General features: G+C 42.0%; 1 protein-coding gene across 3 annotated transcripts in view; it reads left to right on the forward strand.

The window, feature by feature from the left end:
- Positions 1–20,164, forward strand: part of MECOM (MDS1 and EVI1 complex locus) — a 327,541-nt gene extending 307,377 nt beyond the window's left edge. For all 3 annotated transcript variants that reach the window (XM_082287795.1, XM_082287796.1, XM_082287797.1), the window contains 7 exons: positions 9,244–9,410; positions 10,749–10,826; positions 12,575–12,744; positions 13,844–13,988; positions 16,692–16,928; positions 17,480–17,666; positions 18,601–20,164. In XM_082287795.1, the coding sequence (XP_082143921.1) occupies positions 9,244–9,410; positions 10,749–10,826; positions 12,575–12,744; positions 13,844–13,988; positions 16,692–16,928; positions 17,480–17,666; positions 18,601–18,735 (1,119 nt within the window). In that variant the 3' untranslated portion in view covers positions 18,736–20,164. The remainder of the gene's footprint in view (positions 1–9,243; positions 9,411–10,748; positions 10,827–12,574; positions 12,745–13,843; positions 13,989–16,691; positions 16,929–17,479; positions 17,667–18,600) is intronic.
- Positions 20,165–21,263: the final 1,099 nt, after the last annotated feature.

The raw sequence follows: 21,263 nt of genomic DNA on the forward strand, positions 1-21,263 counted from the left end.
AGCACCGCACCCTCATTTTGGCTTCCTCTTCCTTGCTCCAGGAGATTCTGCTAAAAATTTTGGTTAAATCTTACACCTGAAATAAAATGCTCTGTGGTATTTACAGATTTGAACCCCTTGCTGACTGTGGGCTGTTTCATCTTAGTAGTGACACCCTCTACACATCCTGTATTTTAAGCACACAACCATGAGCTGCTGTCTCTGTTCAGGTTCCTCTGAATTCCTGGGCAAAACACCCCAATAATCTTCCAGCACTTGCCTTTTTTTTTTTTTCCCAATGAAATCCTAAATTGTTATGTCCTAACTTGCATGGATTATATTCTGAAATATGGGACTTCTGGAGAACTGGGAAGAGAAGCTGATGGTATACATGGTTGCAGATGCACAAAAACACCCCATTCCAATTTCTGAACAAAGTGTTGGATCTAAGTATGAAAGTATTTTGTAGTATTTACATGCTGTAAGTATTTATGGCATTCTGTAAGTATTTATAAGCATTAAATAAGAATTTAAGATGTATTAAAATCACTGAGAATTTATGTGCAAGATTTAATAGCAGTTTAACACCTCCTGCTAAGTTACCTTAAATAAGGTAAATAAGGTAAATTTGCTCAAGCGGCAAAATAACAAGTGAAAATTCCCCAAAGATGAGCTCAATGTGCTTTTTGTCCCTGCTGTAAAACAGGCTGGTTCCTCTCCATCTAGTTAGTGATTCTGTTAGAGCAGCTAAGGAGCTGTAAATTATCAGTAAATTATTTAAATGAGGACATTTTAGATACTGCATTGATGGAAAAAGCAGTATTGTTTTGCTTAGTGCACTCTAGATGTTCAGAAGCTGTAACTCAGAGTGATTAAGTGCAGGTGGATTTGGGGGTTCTGAAGGTGTTGCTGCAGGTTGGACTGATGCCAGTGGTAGGTAGGGTGGTCAGTGGGTAGGAAAGGGGCTGCTGGGGTAAAATTCACTGTTTGGAGTTTGGCTGTGGTGGGCAGGAAAGGAGTTGGATATTTTTCTATGTAGCGTTGTGTGACTGAGTTACCTGGGGGACTGGGAATCAGGCAAGGATATGGGGGTGAAATGGAGACATTGGGCATTTCCCTGTTAATGGGAATGATGTCAGGATTCCACCTTCGTGTTTTGTCCTAGAGAGTTGGTTGAATCTCTTGTGCCCAAGGAAGGTCCCAGTGCTGTCACCAAGTCCATCAGTGTGAGGAGGAGGTGTCAGATGCCACCTCCCCATGGCAGGGCCAGCCCAGGTGGGGCAGAGAAGCCCCCCAGGGGAAGGAGGGAGGCTGGCTGTGCAGAACCCCCTCCTCCACATTTCTCACTGTGCAACAGGATAAAAAATCCACGGCAAAGCCTGGCTTTGGTTTTATCACTTACCTGAGTGAGAGGGATACGTCTTTAACTTGGTGTGAGCTGGATCGATACAGAGGTCAGGAGTGTAACAGGCACTAAGGAACATTGTAAAAGAAAACCAAAGCACCAGCACACGTCCTGTCAAAAAAGTAAATGTCAAAATGCTTTCTTGCAAATTTTAATAGAACAGAAAGGAGCCTCCTGTTTGCAAAGGCAGAATTTGGCTCGGTATTTATAGAGGACTGGGGAACAGCTTCCAGAAAAGCTGGTTTTCCTTTATAGTCCTGTTCACCCCTGTAAAAGTACAGGTGGGGAGTGCTCCACAAGTTTTCATTTTCCACTTGCAGGATTTAAATTATCTACAAAATTATTGTTCATGTCCTAAAAGCTTGTGTTTCTGTTGTTGAATTTATTCCTGAAAATTGCTGTCTCGTGGAGCAAGAATTTATTATTTTTTAACTGGATAATATGACAGCAAGCACATGGATCTTTAAAAAGGTTTCTGAAATAAGACTTAAAGACATAAACCTTGAAGTCCTTATCCTATACCTGGCTGGGAAAAATTCCTCCCAGTGCCAGTGGCCCAAAAGCTATGAAAGTTAGATAAGTTGATGGCATTTCACAATAATTTGCCATTACAACGATTGTATTTTTTAGGAAGAGAACACGCCTCTCCAACAAATCATTCAGAATAACATTTTAATTAATATCTTTAAATAAAATCTTATTAAGTAGATTGATTGCAATAAGGATTCCAATGCAGGAATAATGTGTTGTTTTTGTTTCAATTTTGCTCCCAGTTCCAATTGCCTGATCAAAGAATTTGGGTAAGTTCGCTGCTTATATTTTTGATTTAATCACTGTGAAATAAATTGCATAAGAAAAATATAATATGAAAGATAACTTACCACTCAATTACGGAGCATGCCACTCTTTCCTACAGGGTCTTGTAGCTGTAGCAGATAAATATGCTCTTATGTCAAATTGGCTTTATTTTTACGTACCTGATCCTGGTGGTTTTGTTTGGTGAAGGCAATGGGAGCTTTACCTGAGTGAGGGTTGCAGAATGCAATCTTTGTTTATATGTGACTGAAGTTGTTCCAAACTGTTTCCTTCAGAGATTGCAGTGAAATTTTCTGGCTGAAATCTTGTTAGATTGCAATAGTTAATAAATATTTAATCTGCATTAAAATACAGAGCCTCAGAGGATTTAATGTTTCTCTCTCACTTGACTTCGGTGGGAGTTACTCACTTTAATAGTCACTTTAATAGCTCTGAAATTTTGAGCCTAATTGCTCATTGCAGTGCTTAAAGCAGAAATAAAACACCCATTTATTTGCTGTGTTTAGGTCAAATTTGTCCTCTGTGTATACTTACATCATCCTCCTTACACGAACAGGAATTGTGCTTTTAATGTACTGTGGGATAAATTTGGGCTTTCTCTTCTATTTTTATAAAACCTTGCTTTTAATACATCTAAATTGTTCATGAGAAGAAAAAAAAAAAGAACCACAGCAACTGCTTTTGCAGATGCAACTCCAGTAACGCCGTGTTCTGCTCTCGCACTGCTGGCTCCTCAGCTGCAGCGCCGAAACCGTAAATACTTGCCCCAAAGTTTCCCAACCTTTGGGCTTTGGAGGGGAGAGCTGGAGCCAGGAGGCAGTGGCTGGGATCCTGACTCACTCCTGCTCATCTCTCTCACTGCGAGCTGGACTCATTTCACCAGGCAAAGCCAGAATTCTGCAAGCCGAGCTCTGAGATCTTCTCGTGCTCCTCCGCACATGCGTCCCTGCACGGGGCTGCTGCGGGAGCCCCCGGAGGTGCTGCCCCTGCAGATGGGCTCTGAGCCCTGCCCTCTGCTCTGTGCCCTCTTTGGCACACTTCTAGAGCAGTGATGGATCTTCGCTCTGTGTACACATGTAGATTTTAATCCCACTTTCTTCCTGGGAAGTGCTGGCTTAAGCAGCTGCAAAGATGCTCTGGGAGCCTGAGCTGGAAGGAGCTGAGCAGGCATTGAAGGACTGCTGCGAGCACCCAGAGGTGCTGCAGGAGCTCAGCAAGCAGGAGGTGGGGTTGGATGCCAGACTTGAAGAGCACAGGAGGTGGTTCCTGAATATTTTCTTTGGGCAATTCTGTGTAGGACATGAAGGGGCCGTAGTAGGATTTGTGATTTGGCCCAGGCACCCTTAATCCTCTGCTCTCAGAAAAGTGGCTCTGCTTCAGCAAGTTTGGGAAGTTGAAAAACCCAGTGCAGTCTGTTTCTTCTGATTTCCTTGACTTTGGCTTGGTCCTCAAATTTCCATGATCCTGCTCCTTTGTAGAGTGTATGTCTCCTGGCCATGCTCATGCTATGAGCAGCTCCAGCAGAAATAGATGTTTAAAACGTGAAGGGACTGAGCAGGATGCTGATTCATGGATGAATCTCCACCTTGAGAGATTTGGTTATGTCACACAAGCCTTTCCATCTCAATTCCCAGTTGCACGTGCCATATATTTCAATATTATTTGAGATTGTTTTTTCTTGTTTGGAAGGTGCCTTATGGTACAAATCAATGGGCAACACCTTCTCTTGAATGGATCAGGAGTAATTTGATGTATTTATCCCATTTTGGTCCCATTAGGAGAAGGTTGCTTAAAGAGGTTCTGTAATTATAGGCAGGCATTATTTGCTTTATGAAGAACCATTGTAAATAATTAAAACAATTTTACAAATACATGAAAAGGAATTTGGTGAGTGCATTAACAAAGCTTTTATTTTACTGGGCTTATTTTTAGGACATGATCCGTTCTGCTAACTGAGCTTAATCCCCACCAACTACATTCATACAAATCAAGTTATTCTGGAACCAAACTGCAGATCAGCAGGAGTTTCTCGCTACTGCTTCATAAAGTTCAGCCACGTGTGATGGGTCTCTTGAACGTGAATATAACTCAGCCAAGTTCCAGGGCTAGATGTCCAAATACACACAGTTTCAAGACAACATGATTCACAAATTGCAGTTTTTAGAGGCAGCATTACAGCTTCAGATGGGAGAGGGAGAAATCATGAGCTTTAGTAGTTGGATTTTGAAGAGTTCCCCAAATAACAGTAGTAAAAATAGAAAGCAAACACTTGAACAGTTTTTTTTCCCATGAGGTCTGGCCATAAAGTCAGTTGTTTTTGTGATAGCAGCAATGAAGGAGTCACGTTTGTAAAACATGAGGTCATGTAATTCGTGACATTTTCTGCGAGATTATTTCATATCATCAGGTTATTCTTAAAAAGCAGCAACAGCAAACGTTTGCTTTATTTATGCCACTTTTTCTTGGGTTGGTTAATAAATTTTAAGACAAATGTTCAGGGCCCCTGCTGATGGTATCTTGCCCTCTGAAATGTTTATAAATACTTGTTTTAGCCGATTATGGTAATGTCTGCATTTTTGAGTCGGAGCTGGGGAATTGTGACTGCACATTAGTTTGCGTCAGTCGGAGGTTAATAGCCTCTCAGGGAGGTGGGGGAAAGCTGCTTCCTTTTCCAGACATCTGGACACAGATAGAATCAACAACTCTTATATATGTAAATCAAAAGTTACTGTTCTATATAAAACACTGTCATTCACTGATCGCAGATTAGGAGCGCCCGTGACTTGTCCATAAGGCAATAGCTGCATGTAAAATATGTAATAGGATCTTCTCCCTCTCCTGCCTCCTCGGAGAGCTTTCTCCATGGGCATGGCAATTACACTAATCCCATCCTCGGGGCAAGCAGTGCTTTTCCCCCCGTGCCCCTTTCAGGGATCACCACAGCCCTTGGGTGTTGGGTTGGGGTGCAGAACCCCCTGAAAGCACAGCTGGTGGCTTTAGCCACACACCTGCCTCCCTGGTGGTCCCAGGGACTGTCACTGGAAAGATGAGGTGACCATGAGCACCCACCCATCCCCCCAGGACAGACACTCTCACCAACACCTCTCTCCAGGAGTTTGGTGAACTGAGGACCAGTAGCACCTCCACAGCCAACAGAGCTCCTGTAGAGGCAGGTCTGGCCTTGCCATCAGCAGTAACAGTGCTTGGAAGGAAGAAGAGCTACTTCAGTTGTGTTTCAGCTGGAAGGGGGAGTTTCATTGTGGAAGAAGGAAAGTCATCTCCTGGGTTAATATTTAGTCATAAAAAAAAAAGAAGGGGGGAAAGGGTAAGAACAGAATAGTGTTATTTACAATCACTGACTATTACCAGTTGGTGTCACTGGGCCCTGAACTGTGGCATATGTCTGTAAAGGCCATAGGAAGAAGGGGGATCAGGCAGAGAGTGGAGTTTGTGACTGTTTACTGTGAGTAGCCAAATCCAGAGCTGATGATGAAGATTTTGCAGGAGATTCAGAGAAAGCTGAGTCACCAGGAATGAAACGGCAATGAAAGTCAATGTCAGTAAATACCCAATAATACCGAGGGGAAATTGTGACTTTTAACTCCTGTCATTTAGGAAAAAGATCTTGAAGTTGGTAGTCTTATGAAAATATCACCTCAGTGCTTAGCAGAAAGGAATTGAAAACATCATTATGTTATACTGCCTTCAGGTCTTGAATGTAGCTGAAGTTCCTCTCGAAAAGGCCATAGTAGAATTAGAAAAGACACAGAAAAGTGCAACAATGATGATCAGAGGTAGGGAACAGCTTCCATTCAAAAAGTGACTAAGTAGATTTTGATTTTTTCAGCCGGGAAAAAATTGCCCAAGGGAGCTGTGCCCCAGCTCTGTGAGCTCATGAATGGTGAGCAGAACGTGAATGAGGAATGGTTATTCATTAGTGATAACAATGCAAAAAAAAAAAACAAACCACAAAAAATATCAGGCAAGAGGCTTAAAAGGAACAAAAGTGAGTATCTTTTCATAGGCACCTAATTAAATTGGTGAACTCTCCTTGACAAAAATATAAATGAGTCTGAAAAGGTTCAGCCAAGTGAATGGGAGCAGCAGCCGATGGGCGTTCAATGTTGTAACTGAGGTGCAGCCTCCAGTTAATGCTTTTCCACCTCCCTGTGCTGGTGTGTGACAGTGGGGAGATCTGTCCCTTGCCCACCCTCCTGTGTGTCCCCTGGAGCCACTGCTTGGCACTGGTACCAGCTTCCAAAAACGCAAGTTTCCAGTTTACAGTTCCTGCTTGATTTTGGTGTCTGAGTTAGTCCTCAATGCAAAACCCCCAGATTTCTTACTGCTCAGCTGGTATTTTGCAAGCAGACTGGTGAGCAGGGGCTGTCTGCCTGCACTGGAGGTGATGGACAGCATGTTGTGATCTGGGCTGCAGGACTTCATGGGCTGTAAAATGCCCCCACAGCCCAGGAACCCATCTCACAATAGGGATTTGCATCCTGAAGGCTCTGAGCACCAACACACTCCAGGACTTCTTAAGAAAATGCCCCAGTTTTGGTTCTTGGGAGCCCTACCTCCAGCAGATAGTGCCAGCTATAATTATCCTGATAGCAGTGGAGTGACAGTGCCTCGGATCAGCAAAGCTGTGAGGCCAAACACTTCCCACTGGTGCTGGTGCAGTTCTTGAAAAACATCAATCATACCAGGTCACCACATAAGTCAGGCTTTAAAAAAAAAAAGCAAAACTGGCAAAGCAGCAAGCACAATAGTCATTCCTATGGTGAGAAACATATTTTTAGAAAGAGAGTAATACTTTAAAATAATTGGAAGTGCTCGTGCTTCCTCTGGATGAGGGATTTAAGACTAGGTGCTGATTTCATACCTATTTTGGGACTGATGTAATCCTGGAGGCAGAGTTGGAGGTAGGGCTGATCTGCTTCGCTGTGCATTAAACAAGAGTCTGTCTCAGCTTCTACTCTGCAAAATCCTGGAAATAAGAACTGGAAAAAAAAAATCAGCATGACTAAGCCATTTTAAATGTAAAGGGGAAAATAGTTGCTTTAATATATTACTGGCAGGGACCATGTGCATGAGAAATTGTGATCCAAAAATGATTTAAACCCACTAGATAATGAAATGGACTTGAATATTAAATATACATAAATAAAACATTTATTATACTTCTCAGTACCCTTATTATTCTTCACCATAAATATGTGATACCATAACCCATGCACTGTCATGTCACTGCTAATCAGCCCGAAGGCCAAAGGGCATTTTTCATTCAAACCATTTATTTTCAGCAGTTGTAAAATAGATGAGTGAATTTTTGTGGGGAACAATTAGAAGAAATTAAAGGCAGTGGGACGACTACTTTGAAAGCTTTAAGAATCAATTCCAACTAAAGGAGAAGATGAAGTCGTATAAAAAGAAATATATGGTAATGTTGAGGTGTATGGGTTGATAATGACATCTTGGTGCTGAGATAGAATTACCTCCTCTCCCAGCAGCATCATCATTACATATCTCATGCCTGTGATCAGTACACGTCAAAATCCTTCATATTGACAAATGTGCTGTCCACTTGCATCTGTGGAGAATGTTTTAGCAGCTGAGTGATTATGAATCAAACCCCAGAGCTTACAGCCCTTACTGCCTTGCAATGCTTTCACATTTGTTGCCTGACAAGTAAATGTATCTTGACTTCCCTCTGAGATTTTTTATTTTTTTCCACCGTGTTTGATGAAAGACATTTGGCAAATTGGCAGTGGTACCCTGTACGTTGCAATTTGTACTCAGCATTAGGAATCTGAGCATGAAATGAGAGGGCAGGCTACAGGCTAAAGGGAAAAAAACAAGGCAGCCCAAAGGCAGAGCTAACCAGCATGGAAATAGTCATTCCAGGAGACAACCATGTCGTTCTGCCAATGAAAATAAATAAACCTGCAAAAATGCCCAGTTCTTCCAAATAAAATTTCAGTTTTGCAACAATCAGAGCAACCTCTTATGGATTTTGAAGAACAGTCTGTGGAGGTGTTCCAGCTGAGAAGGGTTCAGCATCTTGTCTTTCATATAATTTGCTTCTTCATCACAAGCAAGATCTTGCACAGGGCTCATGCTGTGGGTTTTGTGCTCGGTAGGTGAGAGCTTGGCTTTCCTTTCTTTCATTTGTTTGTGGCGTTATGGAGAGGTGGATGGTTATTCTCACCTGTCAGTAGGCTCAGCAGCATTCTTGAACTCTTCAAGTGGCAATGTTTGAGGTTTTGGAGGGGCTTTCCTTGGTCTGTTCCAGACACCTTAAAGGAAACTGTTCTCCAGAAATTATTTAATCCCCACTCCCTGCAAATTGCAGACAGCTAATCAAGAGTGGAAACATCCCAAAGCACAAAGGATTTACAAGCAACTAAAGGTAGAGCAGGAATATTAAGAGGTGAAAAAATAGGATAGACATCTAACAGGCAATGTGAATACAGAGCACCAAACCCACCAAAGCTTAATTTCTTCTGTGTTTATCTAATGGTCTTTGGCTATGATGGGCTAGAACACTGGGCTTGATGGTTGGATGTGGCTGGGACATTGATGCAGCCTCTTTGGAACTGGATTGTTGCAGCCCTTGGTTGAGCTAGCGTTCATAATCTTTCCACTGTGATGTGTCCTCTGCAAGTCCTTAAAAAAAAAAAAAAACAAACAAAAAAATCCAAACCAAAAAACTAGACATTCAGTTATTATTTCTGTTCATTTGGTAAAAAATGTTCAATGATTTCTGTAGATGGGATGCATAGACTTGTAGGAACACAACCACAGAGCATGACTACAAAACCTGGAATTTTGTAGAAGCTGGGGCTTAAAAGTAAGAAGAAATGAACACTGGCTGATTATTACCCTCATGCCCCATAATTTTTGAGACTGCAGCTCTACATTGGCCTTTTCCCCTTTTTTCCTTTCACTTATCAGTGGATGTTCTTGTATTTTGGGTTCCCGGTGGGGGCAGAAATCCGAGGGGGTATTTACCTTGGTGGGCTCTGTGCTCTCTCCTGCTGCAGGTGTCAGCTATAGAGAACATGGCCGAAAAGCTGGAGAGCTTCAGCGCCCTGAAGCCGGAGGCCAGCGAGCTGATCCAGTCGGTGCCGTCCATGTTCAACTTCCGCGCGCCGCCCAGCGCCCTCCCCGAGACCCTGCTGCGCAAGGGCAAGGAGCGCTACACCTGCAGGTAGCCCCAGGGCCACCCCACGCTGCCCTCCCCAAGCCCCCCCTGCTCAGACATCCCACAGCGAGCCTTTCAGGCCTCTCCGTGCCCAACGTGGAAAGCGTTTCCCTTTGGGGTTCCTATTTATTAGATTATCGGTGTTACGAAGCAAAGAGCTCTCCCTGTATCATAGCAGCTTGATAAATGAGGTGCAAACTGTTACATAAACAATTCCTTTTTTTCCAAATTTTCTCATCACTTTCATATGTAAAAGTGTGCTTTCATTATTGATTTTTTTGATCGTAAACTACAGACGTGTTTTCTCTCAGGCTTCTGGTTTTAATATCCAAAGGGATCAGTGATAAAATACATGACTTATTAGGACTTGTGTGTACAGACTTAAAAAAAAAAAACCACAATGAAGATAGTCATTGAATATGCACCCAAAATGAATGGGAGCTTTGTCAAGGAGAGTGGAATTAGCTGTGTGGGTATTTTGAAGGCTTATACATCACGTTGTGAAAAAATAAATGGGATGTTAAAAGTGAAGGGATGCAATCTTCAAAGTCATCATGTGGAGCAGCCACCACCCTCGTTCACTTAAGAGAGCACTGTGTGTGTGCTCTGCCCTCATGCAAAAATGGGCTCAGTGTCCTTAACAGCATGGGCCAATTATAAACTGAATATTAATGTGTTGCTTGAACAAAGGGGGAGAACTCACGATAATTTTTTTTTTTTGTTCTTGGCCATTATTTTTCCTGTGACATACTATTGAGTTTGGAGAATGGTTTTTAAATTGCACTGTTTAGGTCTCTATATCATCTCCAGAACGTGCAGGCATTTGACACTGGCATATCGGTTTATCTGATCTTTTTGAAAACATGTCACCTTCTTTCAAGATATGTTGTTATAGAAACATACCTTGATGGATTAGGTCTTTGAGTCTTGTCTGCTCTGATCCTATTCAATGCACAGAACGGTGTCACGTTTGCTGACACGTAGAATTGGTTGAAAGGTTTGAAATTTGCTTACACAGAGGCAGAAATCCAAGGCTTTAATAACAGATTCTCTTGATGCCAAATCTGAATGATGCTGATAATCACCCAGTGGGCTTAGAACCTTGGGGTGATCTTTAAAACTGGTTTTTCATATACCCCTTACTTCTGCACAAGCAAAGCTGGTTGGTGCCAGCAGTTCCAGTCCCACTCTTGTGTGTGTTGATCCCTTATATTTGCTGAATGCTTTTCTTGAGATGTTGTTGCACCAAAGCAATGCCAGTAGGACCATATAGTGATGATTCCAATTGGGCTGTACGAAGCCACTGAAGGTTGTGTTGTCTCATCAAACATTTTCTTATCTCAGATACTGTGGCAAGATTTTCCCAAGATCTGCAAACCTGACCCGTCACCTGAGGACGCACACTGGAGAGCAGCCCTATAGGTACCACACCCCTCACCCCTGTCTGTGCTGTGGTCAAGCTTTGAGGTCCCTTCCAGTACAGATGTTTTCTGTGATTCTGTGAATAAAGCTGGGGAGTTCAACATCCTTGCTGGACCAGCTCCAGCCCTTCCTCCTTAGCTTTGGACCCACCGTTGCATTTTGGTCTCAGAGTTTTGTGCATTAGGTGCTGATCCTCAGTGTTGAAGATGCAGAAAGGGGGAAGGTTTAGGTCTTAATGAAATTCTTTTGGCTGGGGCAGCTTCCCAGCACAATCCCCAGGTTTGCCTTTGCTGGCAGCAGGGCTGGCACTGCTGAACCAGTGTGATTGAGTGTTCAGTAGGGCTCTTGGATGTATTTTCCCTTGCAAGAATGTTTTTTTCTTGGAGTTCTGCAGTGTTATTTGCAGCCTAAAATTGGGTGATTTGTCAGTCATCTGATCACTGAAAGATCCCGGTTGCAAAGGCGTTACTGTATTTATTTGTTCCCTGCCTAATCTGGATTCTTTCTGAGATCTGCTTAACCAAAACCCATGTGGGTGTACTCTCCTGTTGATAAGAATGTGTGTGTGTTACTGAATCCAGGACAGTCACATGCAGAAATGTGTATAAAGCTTCACCTTATTGAAAATGAAAGGCTAATTTAAACTGGAAAGAGGCCAGTTCATTTTCCAGTAAAACAAATGCACAGATTTCTGCATTTTATGAGCTGTAAAGAGCAGAGTAAGCTCATTGTTTGTGAGGAAACAATATGTTTTTTGCATCTAGTCTCTTTGGGAAATGAGATTCACATCTAATTTTATTGTAGGAAGGTCTTGATGTATATTATACCCGTCCACTGCATAAAAGCCACAAGCAATTAGTAGCATAATGGGCGATTTCAGCACTAAAAAAAATTTGACATCATTGACAAGCGTAAGAGAGGCACAGGAGAAGTAAAAGATTGAAAAACTGAAGTGGTGAAGACTCTTGGCTAGTTGCCAGCCAGAGAATTTGGAATAGTTATAGTATGACTTAGTAATGGCTTAAAGAGCAATACAGTAAAGGCTTTAGGGACTCCAAATCGCTACACAGTATGAAAATTGATGCCTCTGGTACCAGAGTGATAGACTAAACTACTCACATTGGCACAGTATTAAAGGTTGGGATTGTTTATTGCTGGTTTTTGCAAGATAACCAAATTTCCTCTGGGATTAGCAATCAAGCAAGCTAATTCCTCGAGAAAAGATTTAATCACACAGTATAATTTAGAATAGGAAAAGAAATAGCCCTTTTTACCTTATTTGAGCATTAGAAGAGATCTGTTTCATGTTTTTTCCAAAAGTGTTTAATTGTATTGTATTGGCAGCACATGAAACAATAGAGTTATTGCTCTACTGTTTTCAAACTTCCCAACTTTGCATGCAACAATTTTAAAAACATGGGATTCAATTACCATAGCTAATTTGATGCCATTAGCTCAGAAATATTATGCTTATTCCTAGAGGCAGTATTTAAAATATAAAGTCTAATGTGAATTAAAGCTGAAAACCCCAACACAGAAGTTATGTCTCCATTCCAAGAGCACAGGTCTCCAGTTAGTCAGCCAAAATTTGTCTATTTCAGAGAGGATTGTGCCTCAGTAGGGAACAAAGAACTGTGGTTGGGTGCTGAGACTGAGCCCAAAAGGCTCTTCATGTATCGTAGGATAAATCTTATGTATCCAGCTATTAACAAACTCTTTCCTACCCACTTGTTTTGTTTTTTTTTTAGATGCAAATACTGTGACAGATCCTTTAGCATATCCTCTAACCTGCAGAGACATGTGCGTAACATCCACAATAAAGAGAAGCCATTCAAGTGTCACTTGTGTGACAGGTGTTTTGGTCAACAAACCAATCTTGACAGACATCTAAAAAAGCACGAGAACGGGAACATGTCTGGTATGTTATGTCTTGTCCCTCCTGTCTTTTCCCTCCCCAGCCTGCCCCATGTCCCATGTGCAGGGACTGCCCATTCCCTGTCAGCGCTGCCGAGTGTCCACAGGCACACGCTGCTCCGACGGGTGGGGGGTTGCAAAATATGTAAGTGCCTAAGCTCTGCTGACATTGAAAGTGCTTTGAAAATCCCAGCATAAACCCTCCCCTTGTATAACTTAAGACCACTGGAAGATGTCTTTTCTTTTGGTTTTCATTAAGCCAACCCATAGCGTTTTGAGAACAGACTGGGAAAATTGGTTTAATCCCATCTCTGCAATCACTTGGCTCTCAATAGGAGTCCTAGATTTAGAGTCTCAGGGGGCACTCTAAAAGATTTTCCTGGCACCTTCTGAAATATTCCCACTGTCAGGAGCTGAAAAGCTCTGGCTATTATGGAGCTAATGGTGCCTCTCAAACCCTAAAGCAAATTGGTCACCACACAGCAGCAGCACAGGCAGTGGCAGGAGGGGATGTCATTGGGCTGGTTTGGGTATCTGCAGGGTTTAATGAAAACCCTCTCTGCAGGCCTTTCAGTCTGCATTTTGCCTCACTGGAAATAACCAGGGGCATGCAGTGAATGCAGAGCTGTCCCTTCCCCAGCGCTCAAAGAAAGGCGTCTGACACTGGTCTCTCAGTGCTAATGAATCTGGGTGATTATGTCAATGACTACTCCATATTTTGAATAAATCTGCATAATTAATAGCTAAAAATTAAGTTCTGTTTGCTCAGTTCAGCCATTGGTCTAAGAAAGACAGTTATCAATGGACAATCTTGGAATCACAGGGAACAAGAGGGAGATGTTGAAATAGAGACATGGCAAAAGTGATGATAAACCATGGAAAGGGGCACCCAGCATGCAACCAGTTGTTTTTGCTGGAAATCATCCTTGCCCGTGAATAATTACTGATTACTGGTTTTATGGCCAAAAGCTGATGGTTCACACTGACCAACTTTCTGGCTCTCACCCATTTTTTAACCAGAGTTTCAATTTCATTTTGATTTAAATGGTTAAATATAGAAAATGTAAAGGAGCAGCAACAGACGTTGTATGTTTTGCTTTAAGGTACTGCAACATCTTCACCTCACTCAGAACTGGAAAGCACAGGGGCAATCCTAGATGACAAGGAAGACTCTTACTTCACAGAAATTAGGAATTTTATTGGAAACAGCAACCACAACAATCAATCCCCCCGAAACTCAGAGGAGAGGTGAGTTGTGTCTGATCTGCCTTCAAAAGGTGCCCACTGCTCCTTTTCCAGGTCTGCAGACCTGATTGTTCACTTTTGATTATGTCTGGAGCCAGAGTTATTTTAGAATCTGGTTGCTTCAGTGGCCACCTTGGTGTCTTAGGAATAGAAATGTGTTGATTCCCTCGCCACTGTGTATGAAGATGTTCCAAGTGGCAGATGCTGGACAAGAGATTCCATCTGTGAACACATTTCTTCTTGTATCTGGAGCTCTCAGTTTCAGGCTCCCACCATTGATTTAAGTTTGCTGAAAAATTCCTTCTCTTTACATTCACAGCAGAGCAGGTGAATTCTACATCCTGTGGCTAAATGTATGGAGCCGTAGGATTTAAGTGCAATTTAAATGTGTAATCAATAAAGTAGACCAAGCTGAACGTCCTTTCCCGTAAGTAACTCAATCCCAAGAAAGATGCTGAGTAGCCAAAAGCCCGTGAGGCTGCGGGTGGGCGTTGGGAGTCCACAGTGCTCCAGCATGTGAGAGAGCTTTTTCTACTAAGATTTATTAAGTATATGGGTGTTTGAATTCTTCTGAACTAACAGAAGAGAGACCACTTCTAAATATTTTCAGTTAATAAAAGTACAGCTAAGCAGAAAAGGCTGTGGGATGGAGCCCCACATATTTCTTTGGGATTGGTGTTGCATTATGCATTATTTTCCCTTTTGAATTGGCATTACATTATCAACATCAAAAAATTCTTACTGCTGGTGACAAACTTTGCTGTCTCCTCAATTTCTAGATGCCTTTGTGAAGGGATAAAAAGAGTGGACACAACACAATTTCCACAAAAGTATTGGATTAAGTGATTACATGCATATTCAAATTTCATTCCATCTTGATTGGCAATGAGGGCTTGGGATTTTTAACTTGCACATCTGGTCTCAACATGTCCTCTGACAGGAAGTCAGCAAAGTGGAAAGGTTGCTGGGTTGTGCAGTGTTTCCTTTCTAAATTTGGCACTTCAGACTGCTCTTGACGGATATTTTATCCCTGGCAAATTGCTGCATTTGAAAGCATAATTAGAGAATCTGTTTTCTTAATCACATGGCTTTTGTTACTTTGGTTGTAGTCCATCTCCCTTTCATTCCTAGCAGCCTCAATTGAGCATAACAAGCAAGTTAGCAGCACAAACTGCACTCAACAATTTCTTATTTCTGCCTATTTAAATAAAAGATGATAAAGAGATATTTTTCTGATGATCTTAGAGGGAGGTGGCTGCTTCAGCCCTCCCTGTTCTGCACAACCTCAGATTTTTTGATACTGCTCTAAAGACAGACTGTTCCCTTGAGCATTTTTTTCAATGCAATACTAAACTCATGGCAGTCAGCTGGAATTTGCTTGGAAAACAGATGAAACTCTAATATGTTTAGGAAAATGATGCTGTTATTGTGGCAGAAACAAGCTTTGCTCCTCAGAAACTCCATCTGTTACAGCAGAAAGTCAAATGTTAAATACCAACAAGGCTGAGGGCTCACCTTATCTTGCTCCACCATTGGGTATATCCCATATTGTCCCACACAGTTTGAAGCACACGGAGTCTAAAGCAAACTGCGTGCGGACAATAAGGTTTCCATTTTTATAACTGTATTCCTGGAAGAGTTAAGGACCTTTTGCACAATGAGAACAATAGATGAATCAAGGCCTCTGTGCTACGTGACGTGGTGGGGGCAGATACATGAATTTTGGGGGGGGGGCTCCACTGGGTGCAGCTCATTCACATCCCTGTGTCTGTGGTTGGGCATTCGTTGGCGCCGCGGTGCCAAATTTCTTTACTTCGCATTTGATATGATGGACACAATGCAGCTCCAGATGCTCTGAATCCTAAAGGGTTGAGACCATTACCAAACAGCCCCTACTTCAGCGTGGGTATTATGTCCTTGATAAAAATCCTGTAGGAAGTAGTTAAGAGAAGTCATTGTCTGAGAGCAAAGGGCAGCGTAATAACAGCGCGTAGACCAAATGGTTTTCCATGTGGGTATTGCTGTAATTACTCATTTAATAAGAATAAATACACTTAAATTGCCATATGACCTTTCTTTTCATTGCTTTTTACCCTTCAAATCAGTCAATAACCCAGTTCAGCACGGAGGCGATATTGCAGACCACTCTTCAGGTCTCCTGCTGAAGTCTCTTAGGTTCCCATGTAGGAAATCCATACATTCAGTGAAGCAGTATGGCTTCCAAAGGGAGGGTAGTGTGCTAAATTAATTATGCGTGTAATTTTGACTTTAAAACTCTGAACACAATATTGGATGTCGTTTTTGTTAAAAATGCCAGATCCGATTTTCAGAGTTTCTTGGCCCCTACAGCTTCTGTTAAAAGGCAGTGAGTTGTTTTGCCCAGACTACATGTATGATTGGAAACTTGAGATGTAATAATGCATGAGAAAATCTGGAATGGTTATCTGAACATGCCTCTGTTAGAACAGTAGTTTTAGCAGGATAACAGGAAAATCCCATGGTGATGGTGCTGTAACGTCCCACTGATTTCTGAGTGCAATTTTCTCCAGTGCTAATTTTCTGTGAAGCTAAGCAAGATATGAAATACAGAAATCACTTTATTCTGCTGGGACAGATGCTTTTCAGATCTGTCTCCAAGAGTCTGCCGATGAGGAGCTTTCATATCTGATTTGTGTTTATAGCTTGGGTTTGTTTTGGTACTTTCAGAATGAATGGCAGCCACTTTAAGGATGAAAAAGCCATGGTAGCCAGCCAGAACTCGGATCTGTTGGATGATGAGGAGGCAGAAGATGAAGTAATGATGGATGAAGAAGACGAAGAGAGCGAAATGGCAGGGAAAGCAGCGAAAGAGCCCGTGACAAGTGACATGCATGAGGGCACTCCCGAGGAGGATTATGAGGAAACGAGTACTTTGGACATGAACTGCAAAGCTTCCCCTGGCAGGTTGGTTCCTTCCGAGTATTGGTGTGCCCGATAGGCGGAATAAAAACAATAAACCATACAAGAGTGCCAGCACCAAACCGGTGCCGTGGGAACCGGTCCGGAGCAGCTGCTTCCCACTTACAATAGCAACGTGCGTCTGTGTTTGGGTCAACACCAGCCCTGCTTTCAGCCTCTTCATGCAGTCTGGAGCCCTTGATAGCAAAATTGACTGTGCTTGGGGAGCTATTGTGAGGTTCTGGGTGAGACAGGAAGCAGGGTGAGACAGTTCCATGGGAGAGACGTTATCTGCTCCGTGAACCGTCCTGCATCTCTCATAATGGCCTTGCGGAAGGCTGTGGAGACACCATGAGAGAGACAAACTCCCTCCCCCACTCAACTGCCCTTTCTTTAGAACAGAAAAGGGAATTCTTTTTATTTCGGGATGACCACTCCATAAGGCAAGGTGGCTTATTAAAGTGAAAAAGGGAGAAATTGCTCAGATGTGTAAATCTGAGAAGATGAGGGAATGCAGAGAGCGTTATTTAATTAAAACCTCCTTGGTGTTTTTGTAGGTATAAAGAAGAGGAGTATAATAAGACTGGACTTTCGGCTTTGGACCACATAAGGCACTTCACAGATAGCCTCAAAATGAGGAAAATGGAAGAAAATCAATACAGTGAAGCTGAATTGGCAGCTTTCAATGCTTCCCAGCTGCCAGAGGACCTCAAGCAACCATTGTACAGGAAATCCAAATCCCAGGTAAAAGCTTAACTCGGTTAAAATGTTATTGTCACCAAATACCCACAGGATTAAGCTGTTAGTGTGTGGCAGGCAGGGTTGTTCCAGCTTTGTCAGACAGGGCTGTTCTTCATGTCCATAAACCTCAGCCTGACCTGACATCCCACTGCACCCCAGAGACATGATAGGGTGCTCTGGTCCCTGAGAACGGAGGATTTCCATACTTTTTTCTTACTTTTTTTGCTATTTTTGTTCTGCCTGGTGGCCACAGAAATGCCATGGTAAGAACTAGTCCCACTCTGCTGACACTGATGCTGTGGAGTTTATCTGCAGCCTCACAGGGATGTGACTTGATCTTCTGGCTGGCTTAGCTTTTTGGCATTTTTTTCCACCCTGTTGGATGGTACCACCTCTAGGTCCTCAGCATGTTTTACAAACAAGAATAACTGAAATGGTATCCTCATGCTATTTCTTGCAGTTTTCTAAACAATAATTAATTTAAATGGGTTTTTTTAGCCCCTTTGAAAGATTCCTGTTTTAAAAACTGCAGAATATGCATGTATGAAAGGTCAGCAAAGGATACTGTTATATTTGGTGAAATACAGGACGAGACAAGGGATAATATGATTCCTCCGCCTCTTGAAAAGAGCCTCCTGTGCCAAGAGTCTGAAGGCAAAGGAGACTTTGGGACCTTGTCTACTATCAAAGGTTTCTCTGAGCTTTGTAAAACCAGATGAAAGCAGAAATTATTATTGCTGCTAGTGAGTCAAAACTGTTAGTGAAAGGGCTGACAGTGGTTTCACCTAAAGCATTTTGTTGGGGTTTTTTTTAATGAAGTTGAGACCAGTGGCTGTAGCCTGACTGCTGCCCTGACCACACAGGGGTGGCACGGGTCCAAGCTCAGAACCCCGCCACGGGAGTGTGACCTCTTTGTCCTCCTTCTGTCCCTGTGCAGGCCTATGCCATGATGCTGTCTCTCTCCGACAAGGACTCCCTTCATCCTGCATCCCACAGTTCTCCCAACATGTGGCACAGTATGGCGAGAGCCGCCGCGGAATCCAGCGCCATCCAGTCCATCAGTCACGTATGACAGTGCGGAGTCTTACCGAGGATGGGACCAAGTCCAAACCAGTAGCATGGCTCTTTCATATATGACTATTTAAAAGACTGCTGAGCAGAATGCCTTATAAATCTGCAGGGTCACTCATTTAAAGTCCGGTGACCTTAAACTGAATAATTTTAAAAAAGAAAGAAACTATTTATTCTCAATATTTTGTTTTGCACAGCAAAGGCAGCTGCTGACTTCTGGAGGATCAATGCGACTTAAAAAAAAAAAAAACAAAAAAAGGTTTCAGTGGATTATGTAAACGGGGCTGGGAAAAAGTGTCTTCCAGTTCACCCGGCTTTGAGGGGCAGGGGCAGAAGGGTTAAGACTGCATTGATACACACATGGGCACTCCTTTAAAGTAGGAACTGAATTGATTTTCTTTTTGTATAAGATAGTTTGACACAGGATTGGGAACAGTTGCTTTTATGTACAAATCTCTTCATTAAAGCTTTATGCATTTTAGCCCTTCAAAGAAAGAAAATAGTTCTATCAAATGCACACTATCCATTGTAAATGTAGAATGAAGTAACAGGGAATATTTTGTTCTCTCCGTAATTCTTTTGCCTTCTCAACTGCATTGTTAAAAAAAAGGAAAAACAAGGAGAAAAAAATGACAGAAAAAGAAAGAACTCTGAGAAACAATACATAAGAGGCTTGTGTATATTGTAAACTATGAATGTTCACTACTCCAAGAAGCTAAATCATCCAGATAAATCCGTGAAAGCACCACGTTCATTGACAACACCACTAGTTCGAATCATTGTAAGGAGATTTTTAATTTTCGACAATCATGTCACTATTTTGTTGTATTGTTTCCTTTCCCCTTACCCTCTTAATTTCTCCTTTGTGTTGTGTGTACTATGTATTTATTTGTTGGCAAACGATTGTTTGTTGATTACAATAGCACTGTTCCTGTAACAAACAGCACTGCTCCAGTCCCCCACTGCGTTACGATGTAAGGCACCCATGTACTTCCAAAAAAGTGAGGTGAACTGATCTGTGTATATGGGAGTGCAAAACAGTGTTTGAAATTTTCTTACATTCCTCTTTTATTTTATTTTTTTGCCTTTTAATGAACTAAATAACTAATAGATGCGACTTAGTTTTGTTCAGTTTTTTTTTTTTGTAATACAGTAAATTGATTCGATTGTATAAACAGTTATAATTTCTTCATGAAAGCATGATTCTTCTGATTAAAAAAACTGTACCCAATATTTTATGCTGGTTGTCTGCGAGCTTGTGTGATGTTATGTTCATGTTAATCCTATTTGTAAGATGAAGTGTTCCAAATTTATGTTTTAAAAAAATAAATAAATAACGGAAGGTATTCAGTTATTTTTGGGGGTTTTTTTTGCCTTTAGTGAGGGACCAGATTTATTTTTCTTTTTGTTTATAATCTCATTTTGAAATAATCGGCAAGTTGAGGTACTTTCTTTAAATGCTTTGTACAATGTAACTGTTACGCATTTCAGTACATTACTATGGGAGGATCAACTTAAAAAAAATAATAAAGGACTACAAAACTGAAGGGATCTATTTCCTTTTGTCTTGGTTTTGTCTGAGTCGGGGCAAAAAAGGCACATTTCCTCTGCAGTCTGGGGAGCAAAGATGGATCTGTGGGGTCGTGAGGGCAACCAGAGGATGAGGCACTGGGAGGTGTCTTGGACTTGGCCATGAAATGTGGGACACGAGCCAGAGCCTCTCAATAGACCGACTGTTGGAGGGGTTTAGTTAAGTCCTTTAAGTTTCCAAACACTACCTTGGAAAAGAGGGATATTTAGGTCATTTCACAGAAGAGGTTGGTGCAGTGTCACCTTCAAAGGCATTTGTGGAGCCCTGAGTTTGAGCTTTGCCCGCCTGCTGCTTGTGGAGACAGCGCTGGAAAGCACTGGCTTGGCTGGTGCAGAGTGAAATATTCACTCACCAGAGTGATCAAAATCCATGGCTAAGAAGCTAAATGAGGTTTTTAGAGTCTAAAAGGAAAAAAAGAAAGAGAGCATTTTAGTTTGTGTTTGTTGTACCTGTCCAGCGTATTTGGGGAATGATCCTCTTGAACATCAATGGTGGTGATAATTCAGATCCTTTTTGTTCGCTTCAGAGGTCACAGACTCACTGATAAGAATCCATCCCCTATTGGAAAAAAAGTGGGTTTAGTGTCACAGTGTGCACAGTTAGCTGTTGTGTATCTGTTATTAGATAATATTGACTACAAACCTGAATACCTTTCCTTCTGATGGCTTGTCTTAAACTGAAATTTTCAATTTCATGATAAAAACTGTCAGCAGCAGTAACCTTGAGAAAAAAAGAAAAGCGATTGTGACAAGTTTGGGTCACTAGAAACCCTTGATGTGTTGTCTAGGAGGAATTTGCCTTCACAGAAACATACTGAGCCAGTTTTGACAGTGTTGTATTGAATTGTATCTAACCCTTAACTCCACAAATATCATCACAAATATCATCCATCTCATTCCAAATGAATGCCATGAGAGCTGTGAGACCAATTCCTCTGG

Source organism: Coloeus monedula (genome assembly GCF_965178545.1).
Source record: "Coloeus monedula genome assembly, chromosome: 10".
NCBI classification, from domain to species: Eukaryota; Metazoa; Chordata; class Aves; order Passeriformes; family Corvidae; genus Coloeus; species Coloeus monedula.